Raw genomic sequence first — 12,591 nt, forward strand, 5'->3', positions numbered from 1 at the left:
TCAGGGGGAGGACTAAACTCATGTTGCCTGTGTTTGAGTTTAAAAAATTCCACATTTACATGCAACACAAATAAGAAAGAGTGTACTTAAGTTTATAGTTGCCACACATCTTAAATTTTACTTATCTGTATACATGAATGACTTAGGCCAGCTGTTGCTCACAACCAAAGGACCAAGGGGATGCCAAATGTAGAGGCAGCGAGAGTCTTCGACAAAGTGACCCAAAAGAAGGCTAAGTCAACCAAAAAGTGAGTTGATGTTGATATCAAGACAATGGTTGTTACTTAGAATAGAATAGAATAGAATAGAATAGAATAGAATAGAAAAGAATAGAATAGAATAGAACTTTATTGTCATTGTAACAAGTACAACAAAATTGAAGTCACGGCAGCAATCAAGAAAACAAAAGTAAGAAAGTGTATAGAAAGTGTAAAAAGGTCCATAAGAAAATAGATGCTGACAGCTTGTCCATCATTGTCCAGTTCAGCCAGCCTCCACCTCCACAGGGTCCAGGACTGAGCTTCTTCAGTCATGCTCCATCTCTGTCTCCTGGATCCTGTCTGCTCACAGCAGGTGAAGCTCTTCCAATGTGGCGTTTGTGTCATGTCTGTGAATAGCATGATGCTGCTCTGCCCTCTGGTATTCCCTCTGTTGCTGGATTAGCACGGCTAGCTCGTCCATCTTATTGGAGATAGATCTTATGTTCCCAATAACGATGGATGGTAGGACAGGTCCATGTCGTCACTTCTTAGTGGGAAATCATCAGGCCTTACACCAGTTAGCATTGACATGCTACAGGCTACTAACAGCTGAGTTTACAGGTAAACAACGCAGCCATGGTTACATTTAGGACCTCCAGACAAACACAAGAGAAAAAGTAGTAAAAATATCGCTAAAGCCACAAAAAGTTTGGTGTCCATGACCAAAAAATGAGCCATACAGAGTAATGATCCACTCCAAATACAAAGAAAAAGAGACCAAAAAAAACTGCAAGAAACAGACAAAGAAGAGAGAGCTGCTGCAAAAGGCAGCCATAGCCAACAGGGCGGCACTTAGCTTAGCAACCTAGCAATTGTACTTCAGACATTCAGCTGCATTGGTAAATGTTGAAGTGGGCAAAAATATGATGTCATACAGTGAAATATTGCAGGATGATGTGTCTTAAACGACTGTCTCAAAAGTGAAGCAACACAAAATCTTTCAGTGGTCGGATGGTATACTCATCAAAAGAACTGCCATCGAGTTGGTACAAGGGGTGAAAAAATTATGTTATTTTTCTCATTTCATGGTTGCATTAACGCCCATGTCAGAATGCACTGTTTAACAGGTAAATTGAACAAGTTTAATGGGTGATAGAACAATACTTTTTGGATATGTATTTTTTTCTTGATAGGAATATTACAAATGTTGGATAAAATTAAGATGTATTAAAACTTTAAGTTACAATCCCAAACCACAGGAGGAAGCTTCAATGTACCTTGGTTGCTACACCAAACATTTAAACAAACAGCTAAATGTGTCAAAGGCTAAAAAGTAAGCTTACAGAGCTTTTAAGTAAAGTGTAAATGAGAGGGACACTGAGGAAATGCACCACCAGGGGGTATTTACATCCACTTTGACTATATTAAGGCTAAGAGATTAGCATAATTTTCATTATAGCCTCAGTACATCCTCTTTGTCTGTTTCTGGGTTGACTAAAGGTTAGGGTGCATCAGCATTTTCAATATGGCGACCACCATTGCTAAAATTCAAAACACCCTATTTGAAACCAATGAGTGATGTCACCAAGATAGTGTCTGTGTTTTACAAAGTCTTTGATCTAAATCCAAAGATGTTAAACAGTAAAGTGAGTACAGCAGTAGTTAATCCATAACTCACACATTTGAATTATTGTTGTCTTTTAACTACATCATGAAATGCTTTGGAAAAAATCCAGCTTCATTGTGTTGTTTGATGTCTATGTATGAGGCCACCGCAAGCTTGACCTCAATATACACCTGATAATGAGCTTCACTCCGTTATGAAAGCCACTTCACTGGAGAGAAGAGGAGACACACAAAAGAGGAAATGAAGGATGCAAACCACAGCAGTCTAAGTGGTGCGTGGTTCGTGCCTTTGCTGAGCACTCATCAAGAATCCATTTTTAATACCCAGCTAGTGACCATAATTAATACATCGAGAAATCGAGCGGTTCCATCTGTTGGAGCACATCTGCAGAGCAGGACCGAGGAATGTATCAGTGGAATTCCACAGGCTTGGAGATGTGCTAAATGCACTCTAAGCGAAATGTCTTCCCCCAGAATGGCTGCTCCACAGCAGGTGGCAGACAGCTGTGCGGAGGTGGAGAAGGTCTCCAGGCGAAGAGCGAGCACTGAAGTGCAATTTGTGTGTGTGTTTGTGTGTGCGTGCTTGGCTTGAATGGACAGTGATGTTCCTTTAACATGATAGGGGTTAAACGTGTGTCAGGACAGATAAAGCAGGAAGACGATTTGAAGACTGGAAGTTCACCTTTTCTGTCTGAGCCTGGGAGTGAGCAGCAGGCCACTCTGCTCACACTATGACATCAGGACAGACAGTCATAGTTTGAATTCTCTTCCTTTATCAATACGCAGTCTAAAGTAGTTCAAATTTTGACATTTAAGTCCCATTCTTTCTTCTCCCTTTGCTTTTTCAATCATACAAGGTTACTTTCTACAAACCACCAACTTTATGACACTTCTTCCTCAGTCGAACTAAGAATGCTGCACTGTGTGAAATACCACTGTATTTCTGCAACCATAAAGGGTTCAATAACAGAAGCTCTGAGAAATGGTACTGCCATAACAAACTACATCCTCCCTCCCCTCCACCCCCACAGATCAATGGAGCAGTCCGACTCACTGTTATCCCCCCGGCTGCTGCCCGTCCCCCTGTGACACTCAGGTTAACGCCCAGGGGACCAGGGCTGTTTCCGGCAGAGTGCGCTCGGATGGGCCTGCTCGTGTTCACAGCTGTGACGCCATTAAGTCCCAGTAAAGACACCCATGGGTTATGGATGAGAAGAGGAGGGAGAGGGAGGAAGAAGGGGCGTTGTTGCTAAAGGATTTATGAAATCTGCACTGCCTGGTTGGACTCAACACTGGACTGTTACAAACCGATGGTCTCAGGAGTTTTGTGAGATGAAGAGCTTGGACGAGATTGTCTCCTGTGGGTTTACAGAAAAAGAAATGTTTGGCTTGTTTCTGCTGTGATGGGAATTCATCATGAGCCCGACCAAAATATTCATAGGCTGATACTGCCAGGCCAACACTCTCAGGACGAGACTGTCAGACTGATGCTGTCAGGCCAAAGGGTTGAACAACTCTGAGACTTTGTGTGAAACTTTTAAATCTTCTAGTCATTTTGGGTTTTTTTATTCATAGTAAGTTTTATTCAACTGTTTCATCAATATTATCAATGATATGTCAGTAATGCAACAATGGTAACCAGTCAAAATATCTCAAAAACCATTATCAGTCACCTTCACCCTGGATACACTGAGGTGTATTATCTCCCCTTTACCATGACACCTTCTGTGAACTCCGGGTCAAACCATTCTCTGAGGGGAGTCAGGGGTCGTGATCATGAGGCTACACCTCCCAACAACAAAGGGAACCCACCCCCCAACCTCCAGCCTCCCTGGAGGAGCTGGGTGTCATTATTGTTTAAGCTGCAGAGAGCTGTAGCTGCCTAATTTCCCAAACATTTGTATGTTTGAAGTAACCTGTGGAAGATTTCACACCACCAAATCATAAAGAAACCAACCAATCAGAGGCCAACATGATAGCAACACATTTAGTTCTGCCACTTCCTGTTGAACTGTGGTTACATCAGCAGGATGGATGGACACGCCACCTTATTAGTACAGACCCTGGCCATACCACCCAGCCAATCAGGTGATGCTAATCACTGGCTTCAGGCACTACAGAGACAGATTGAGGTTAATGACCTTCTGGAGGGCCTGAGGGAACAACAGGAGTGCCTCTTTGTATATGTATGCCTGACACAAACAAAGACTAAGAAGATGGATTCATTATCGTTTTCAGTGTCTTCATCAAAAGACATCATGACAGCTCCAAAGGCCAGGCTGTGGTGAATCTCTGTTTTAACAATAATGTTACACACTCTTTCACTCCAATAGGGAGATGCTGGGGTCAGACGAGGAGCGTGGAAATCAAGAATAACAGCTTTAAGATTGATTTTCTTCAGGAGAAGGGGAAAGGAGTTGGTCAATTTCCAATGCAGTTAGCGTGGCCGCGGAACAGATAATGGATTTTCAGCTCTTTGTGTGCATAAATCTCCATTTCCCACCACAGAAACTTGACATGGCTTTACACAAAGAGGTTACGCATTCAGCTGTAAAATCAGGAAATCAAGGAGAATCCAGCTGCTTGTAATGGCATTAAATACAGATGAGGTGCTGCTAAGACACAAACCAAGTCTAAGAGCATCAAATTACCATAATAACGCATAATGATTCAAGAATTAATCAAACAGTGACAGAATTATTGCAACTCCGTCTGCAGGAATCATTGTGGCATAAGTTCGTCACTTTAGAGGACATGAGCTTTTTCAATAAATGGGAAAAAAACTGTTTTTAGCCTCAATGTTTCACATTACTTCTTTGTGTTATCCACTCCTGAGCCTCTCTGACACAATGGCACATCCATTTATATCGCAGTGGAAGGCCTTACATCAGTGCACAGAAGGGGAAGGTGAAGAAAATGCTGATGAACCAGAAATGGAGAAAACAAAGACAACAGAGGAGGAGGAGGAGGAAGAGGAGGCTGTGTGGAAGCACTGGGCTGTAACATCGTTTCCAGGGAATCTCTATAAGAAAATCCACTGAGACGGAGAGAACGAGTGTGTTAAGAGCGTGTTTGCTCCTGTAATTGAATAGTTTGTCTGCGGCTCGTTCATTTATCTTGTTTCATGCAAGGGCAAGGTAATAGCGAGATGAAGGCTTCCAATAGAAACTCGTCTGTGCTGCATTAAAGAAGTGGGATGAATCGATGACAAATGGTGCTGCTATTTAGTGTGAGAACATTTTTCTTTGTTGAGTTGGGGATAAATGTCCTCGGTTATTAGAGAAACTCTGAGATCTGCCTGATTCTCCATAGTCAGAGTGTTATTACAGATCTATTTCTGCATTGAGACAGTTTTAGTATTGAGAGTTAAGAACCAGCCACATCTTTCTTCAACTGATACATGCCGGGCTTTTTTTGTGCTTGACAGAGCATACATAGAGCACAAATCCACAGTATTTACATTTACTGCAGTGTAACTCTCAGCCATAGAGAATAATGAGAAAGATGTCATTATGCAAAGCAAACAGAGAAGGTGTGTGTAACACTGTTAGTCTAATCTGTAGATAAACTCATTATTTCAGAAAGAAATCACCATACTTGATAGTTTTTGGGGCTGTAATCAGTCCTGATGTTAACACAGCCAACTGGCCTGAGCCCAGAAAGACTGACACACACTCTGAGTACACACCACAAAGCAAACACAAGCACAAAGGTCAGCGTACAGCACTCGTTCTCTTTTTTCCTGGTTTGGATATTTTGAGGTAGACCCACGCATATGATAAACACATTAAGTATTTAAGCTTGAACTTGTTTGGGTAAGAAACCAGGAAACAGGAAGTCATATGGACCAGGACCTGCTGACCTACACATGATAGCTGTCTCCAAACACACCCAAACACGTGGATACACACACACGGATAATGTCATCAAATCTAGGCCTGCATCCTATTTCTGGATGAGCTCCTTTAGTTTTCAGATTTTGCCCTCTTTCCACGCTCCAGGCCTCGGGACAGGGAGATGAGCAGACTCATTATAACAGGAGACAGACCTGGAGGAGGACTGAGGGATGAGATCAACATCCTTACAGTGCGTCATCACAATACTGAGGTGAGACATTCAGGATGAGAGGTCAGAGGGCTTAAAGCTTTAAAAAGAAACTGAATGAGACAATTTAACACTTTCATGCCATTAACATGTTTTTTATAAGAACCAGGTATGAAAATGTGGCAAGTAGACTCTGAACAAGTGAAGTATGGGCAGATATTTCTGACCTTAAAAATTCATAAATTAAAGCTCTCATGTGTAACTTTAGCTGTATGTTGATTCTGGCGCCCCCTGTGGTCAAAAATGACATTTTCTGATTTTGTACTGTATATTAGAGTTGTTGTCTTTTTATGCTGTTGGGTTTTTTTTTGGCAGAGGCTTATTTTTGAGCAAATAAAACCTTTATCGAGAGACAGAGCAGTGGGCGGAGCAGGAAACTTAGAGGCTGTTTACACGACAATGGTTTTAGGGTGAAATGCAAAAGTTTTGTGGCGTTTCGGCTTTGGGTTTACATGGAAACAGCGTTTCAGCCGAGCTAGAACGCAAACTTTTGAAAACGGCCTCCAGAGAGAAATTTTCCAAAACACTGACGACACTTTTGCTGTGTAAACAGTAAGCTGGCGTTTCCAGAGGAAACACTGACCGGTGCATACAATAGGACAACAGCACCGTTGTTACAATGGTAGCGAATTACCATATTGTGCTCGTGTTGCTCAATCTGCTGTATCTGCTGACTGTCATTCAACAAGTGGCTTCTGGACAAGACAGTTATAGCGCCACCTACAGGCCTGGCATGCTTACTACAGCGTTTTCAGTCTCTCTGGGCTTCCGTGTAAACACAGCCTTTTTTCACTCGGTTTAGCATTTTTGGATGAAATGTTGTTGTGTAAACAAGGCGTCAGAAAGAGAGGGGAACCACATGTGACAAAATGCCTCAGGTCTGAATCAGAACCTGCCCCAACGGGTACAGCTTCGTAACACAAAGGATGCAACTAAACCAAAGCCAAACCTGAACTCCAGAAGTTTACGATGCAATCCTCAAGAATTTTTGCCATGAAGAAGGTCAAATATTCACTTTTGTTTGCTTCTGTTACTTACATATAATTGAACTCAAAGAGGCTTCAATTATACCCTTAGTCTATTTCATAGTCTTAACTTACATAGGGACAGGAGTAGCAGTTTTTTTTCACAACAAAAGTGGAAAAGTCTTTACTTTGTATTTTTAAAAGAATCCACATGACAATGCATACGTGACTGATAGTACTGGAGTATGCATGCCAGACCATCAGGGGGCAGTATAACTTTGTACTGAAACACTAAAGAAGAAAACCAGATGCCTGAACATAAAACTGTTCTTCAACAGAGAACAGCGGTTAATCATGTAAAGCTACTAAAGGAGCCTGAAAATGAGCACAATACCCCATACTGACATTGAGTGTCGAACCGCAGCAGTAGATACAGTTCAGCCATTACCAGACAACAAGTCCTATGGTGCACTGTAGTTTGTCCTGAGCATACAGATACCCTTCTTTCTGCAAATTGTCGAAGCATGTGATGAGATTTTGTGAAATGTTTGAGCGTAAAAATGAAGAATTACTTTCTTATTGTCAGACGACAGAAATTAGAGGAGAGGAACTCAAGTCAGGTGATTCAGCTGCTACACATTCCATTACAGACAATACAAGTGTCCAACAGACGGTGAGATTCCCACCACACACACACACACACACACACACACACACACACACACACACACACACACACACACACACACACACACACACACACACACACACACACACACACACACACACACACAACGAACAGGGAAAGATCACAACCTCTCACATTCCATCACATTCACTGGACCACAGCCAACAGAGGCATTCAGCAGGATTGCCCACACTACAGCTCCCCAATTACAGACGGCGTGCAGACGCAGTTAAAGGCATGGCTTCACTGCTCGATACTTCCCCCACAGCAAAACCAACGAGACATTGATTCAGCAATTCTTCAACACAGGAATGGCCTCAATGAAAATTAAACTCCTGATTATAAAGCTTGATTTTAATAGAGCAATAACCAAGAATTGGATTTTAATACAGATGACATACTTCATTCTTCTGTTTCTCTTGTATTGCTCCGTGTACAGTGCAGTGACGCAGGCTGAAGAGCGGAGATGATATCTGATGTTTTGAACTTTTTTGAGCAGAAAAAATGAGAAAGTTTTTAGGCTTCACAGCTTGATGCAAGAATTCCCCGGACAGATTTTACTGCTTTACAGAACTACAACTTGCTTCTTCGACAGCCTGTGGGCCATATTAAACTGACTGTGCTGACATGAGTCACTTCAGTAGCATCACTAACACCAGCTTTAAATAATTCACAACTTAACAACTACACAAGCACACCCAGGGGAAATTTATCACCTGTTTTTTTTTTCAGATACTCTTCTCCAGCGTGTTATCACTCCTACTAACGCAGAGGAAGAAGGAGGTGGTGATCAGAATTAAGCCTTCTTGCCCACAAAGGACAGGGAATGTAATGGCCTAGATAGCCTTGCATCGGCTTGAAATTGTGTCATTAGCTTCGCTGCTTCAAAGGAAATTGTTCTACAAAGTGGGAGCATGAAGGGCTTGACCTATATCTATGGAGGAGTGCAGGACGCTGGTTGTGTTGGAGACAAGCAAGAAGCAGGAATAAAAGTCAGAGAGAACAAGAGCTGTTGATGGGGGTTTCCCACCCCTGACTGGAGGGCCTGTCTGTCTGTGGTTTGACGGTTTTCTCAGGAGGAAGTGCTGGTCTCCTGCTGAGACTCACCACCATCATCCCCCACACACCCGGGGCCATGACTCCATGCTTCCACTGGTCTTCACAGAATGAAAAGTGGCAGCATGAGAAGAAAAAAAATCCTTTACTTTTGCGCCTCTGCCCATCTCTTCCCTGATACCAGCACATCACAAACTCAGTTTGCTCCTGTCTGACATAAAGAGCAGAAAAGCATCAAAGTAAAAGTGCTGCTGCTTGAAGAGGTAGAGACTGAAATCAAAAGAGTGGCATCTCAAAACATCCTGAGGAGCCCTTAAAACTGCAGTCCCTCAAGTGGCCACTGGGGGCTAGCTCCAAAAGTGAGTCAATCCATGTTAAGGTCTATACAAAAGTGCAATGAAGTCATGCAAGTTACCAGCCTAGTACCCAGTTTTAGGCAAACTACTTTAAAAAAAGTAATTATTTCTCTACTTATTACTTTTCCAAAAAGTAATTGAATTAGTAACAGAATTACTCCTTCATCAATGTAATTAGTTACTAAGAAAAGTAATCATTGCATTTTTTTTTAGAAAAATCTTTATTTTGGCAAAAGAAGTCAGTTTGTGAGCAGGTTTGCTCTGGGACATAATGTTTACATGTATGTTCTTGCCTTTTACATCTTTGACATTGAAGTAGTGTCTGTTTACTTCCATCCTGAAAATGGCATTAATTTAGCGCCTGTTGTCCTGCTCCAATCCTGAAAATGCCAGTTTTAACCACACAGACTGCTCAGCACTCATGCACGTTAAATTTGCAGCTCCTGTCCTGCGTCTGGCTAAGAGAGCCATGTCTGATAGACCTGTCAACACTCCGGATTCTCTCACTCCACTGCCAACTTGTAATTTCTCCCTTATTTTTTAGGTATGGTCCAGTCAGATAACATTTTTCAAGTCAAAACAAGTCGGCTACTTGTGTCTTACATTCAAAAGTCGAAAAAGCATCCACCCCTCTCTCTTAAGTTGGTTTGATCCAAAGACGCTGCAAGAGATCCTCTCTGACTGCAGGTTACACAGACGCACACTGGCTGTGAGATATTTGTTGCTGAAAAGTTAACTTTAGCATCGACTCTTTCTTAAAAAAACATGTCAACATGATTATACTCATAATTACCCATGTGTCGATCCAGTTTTCCCCACATTTTATTTGCAGCTTCTTTCTTGTGCCTGGCTGAGAGAGCCAGGTCAGTAATGCAGTAACGCGCCCCATTACACTGTAACGGCGTTATAATGTTTGAAATGGTAATTTATTAGACTGCCCATTACTGGAAAAAAGTGTGTTAGTCGTGGCATTCATTTTAACACTGCTACTCCCAACACTGCTGGAACCAAAACCTGATGTAGTACCATGTGGCTTATTTCATAAAAACTGCTCAAGGGGTTGGGCTTCAAATTCTTAATATTGAAAGACACTATTTGACACATAAAAGTCGTACTTCTTCCAACTGCGTGTGCCTATCTGCTCCTCCCTTCATCACAGCTTACACTCCCAACAACAGGTCAGCTAAAACTGAGGTTTTCGAGGCCCTTTTAGCATCATCAATATCACCTGGTGATTGTACGCAGGAACCTTCAAGTTAGCTGCCCTCTACATAATCTCTAAGCATTGTAGCTTCCACAAATACAACCTCATTCTTTTCGTAGCACATTGTTTAACAAGCTTATTTGCCCGCTGATAAATTAGGTAAGTACATTTACTGGCATTACCAAACCTTCTGATTATCTCACTTCTGGCTTTCCAAAATGCAGCATGGCTGGCACCAAACTAAAAGCTTAGAAAAAGGCAGGTTACAACCTAACAGTGGAGGTGACGCTGAGGGTTTGTACGTCTTGGATCTGAGCTAGTGCAGAAACAAACAGTTTGGAGCCTTCAGATGTGGTTGGGCCATACTTATTCTTTGAAAACAGAGAGTACTGGAGTCTAAATGTCAGCCTCTGATTGATCATAGTGATGTTTTCAACACAAATGCTACTGCTCAGTGTATATATCACGTTGCAGTGACATTTAGTAACAAACTGGTTTCCTTATCCACAATTGTTTATAACTGTCAAACGTGACTTGGCCTGTTTTTAGTACTCTGACTCAGATTTTAATGTGGTTTTATTAAGCCATTCTGGGAACAATTCCCATCTACTTATCCTCTCTCTTAATCTAGATGGATGGAAATCATAACCTTTGTGCTCAGGACATTTTGCAATTTGTTTTTCTCACAGATCTGAATATGAAAGAAAGCATTCAGGTTTGAAAGGAAAATTATTCAGACTGTTATGAAACTACACAACTTTGCCTTCAACCTCCCTGCTAAGTCACCTCATCAATGAACCTAAATGTCACCTGCTCTCAGCATGATGTAGCTACCTGCACTAACAAGGGGCTAAGCTGTAAGCGTGAAAAATTAAAGAGTAAAATAAAAAATTCATAGCGCCTGACATGTGGCTACACACAGGTTATTAGTCACCCAGCTCAGCCCACTATAAAGCTGTGAGAAACAGAAGTGTTGCCGCCTGTGGGATTACATGGGAACCATTTATACTCCCATGTGTGAAAACATTAACACAGATATTTGGTAACTGATCTGACCATCTGACAATTTACAGTTGGAGATTTACCACAAGGAACAAGATCTCTGTAATATTTCATGTTTAAAGAATGCAATGAGTCAGAAATAGCTTTAAGACAGATCACTCAGATGACAACAAAGCCTTACTTATTCACTTTTTAAACAACTACCTCAATTTAATGAGTAGTTTTGCTGATATCACTTATATTCCTGTATCTTTATTACTCCAGGATGAAGTGCAATGGCAGGAAGATGGGCTGGAGACGAAAACAAGCCTTGCAGCTGCTTGAGTGTATTACCCTCTGTTTAAGTAGATTAATATGACAACAAATAGCATCTATCAAAGAAAGCACCCATAGCTCTTCATAGTTTTCAGAGGGGATCCCATATGAGCTGCAGTCTTATAACAATCAGAGACATTATGATCCATTACAGACAATAATGCAATGTGCAACCTGGCAACACTTAAAAGCATTATAATATCAAACACCCTGCAGCTGATTTGTAAAAACTTTCAGACTTTTTGTATTTTTTGTTAAATATGCATTATTTTTAGTGGGTTTAAAGCACACTCTTTGGCAACAGCATGCTTGTTATGTTTCTGGTGACTGCTCATAAAGCCCCGTGTCCCATCTCCCACTGACCTGCTGGTAGTTCGCGTCTTCAGGCTGGAAGGTGTTGTCAGTGGGCTGAAACCTCAGGTTGATGTGGGGGAAATTGTGCAGCCAGTATGTCCACCATGGCTGAATATATTCCACCCGAGCCGAAGACATCCCTGCCCCGGGAAAAAAGTTCGGGCTGCAGCCTAAATTAGCCTCCTTTTACTACAACGGGCTGCCTTAATCCCGTGTCCTATCAAACAAAGACAATGATAAGAGCATGCTCGTCTGTGGGAACTGTACTCTCAGCCACACACGAGGAAAGAAAAACGCGCAACAAAGTCCCGCGGAGGCGTCAGAGTTGTTGTAAAGTGAAATCCAGCTGAGGGTTTTCATGAAAGAAGAGATAATCACAGTGCGCCCATGTCTCCGTGTCTGTGGACCCACAGCTCCGACCCAACAGACAGCTGCTCCAAGCTCCCAACGCACACACTACACAGGCACAGGCGGGGACGCGCGCAGAGGACAAAGTGAGCACTGGAGCGCGCAATCAAGCTCCTCTGAGGAGTTTCGAAATAGAAGCCTGAATGACTGTTAAAAAACACATCGATAACGAATAAACTTGTTTTATACTTTTTATGATGTCAATTTTTCATATTGACCTAAATGGAGCGAAAACTGTTTGTTTCAGTGGTCCCCCTGTGGTGTTAGTGACAACACTGTCATCTTGTGGTCAAATCAGGTAACTACAACGGAC

General features: G+C 42.0%; 1 protein-coding gene across 2 annotated transcripts in view; it reads right to left on the minus strand.

Annotated features, from left to right (window-relative positions):
• The window catches only part of ttyh2 (tweety family member 2), a 59,670-nt gene extending 47,330 nt beyond the window's left edge, over window positions 1-12,340 (minus strand). Inside the window, exon 1 of one of the 2 annotated variants that reach the window (XM_074662989.1) lies at window positions 11,880-12,340. In XM_074662989.1, the coding sequence (XP_074519090.1) occupies window positions 11,880-12,008 (129 nt within the window). In that variant the 5' untranslated portion in view covers window positions 12,009-12,340. The remainder of the gene's footprint in view (window positions 1-11,879) is intronic. The other variant, XM_074662990.1, reaches the window with a different exon arrangement.
• Window positions 12,341-12,591: the final 251 nt, after the last annotated feature.

The sequence above is a fragment of the Halichoeres trimaculatus genome, unplaced genomic scaffold, assembly GCF_033239565.1.
Source record: "Halichoeres trimaculatus isolate MK-OKI-2021-1 unplaced genomic scaffold, fHalTri1.1 fHalTri1_scaffold_23, whole genome shotgun sequence".
NCBI classification, from domain to species: domain Eukaryota; kingdom Metazoa; phylum Chordata; class Actinopteri; order Labriformes; family Labridae; genus Halichoeres; species Halichoeres trimaculatus.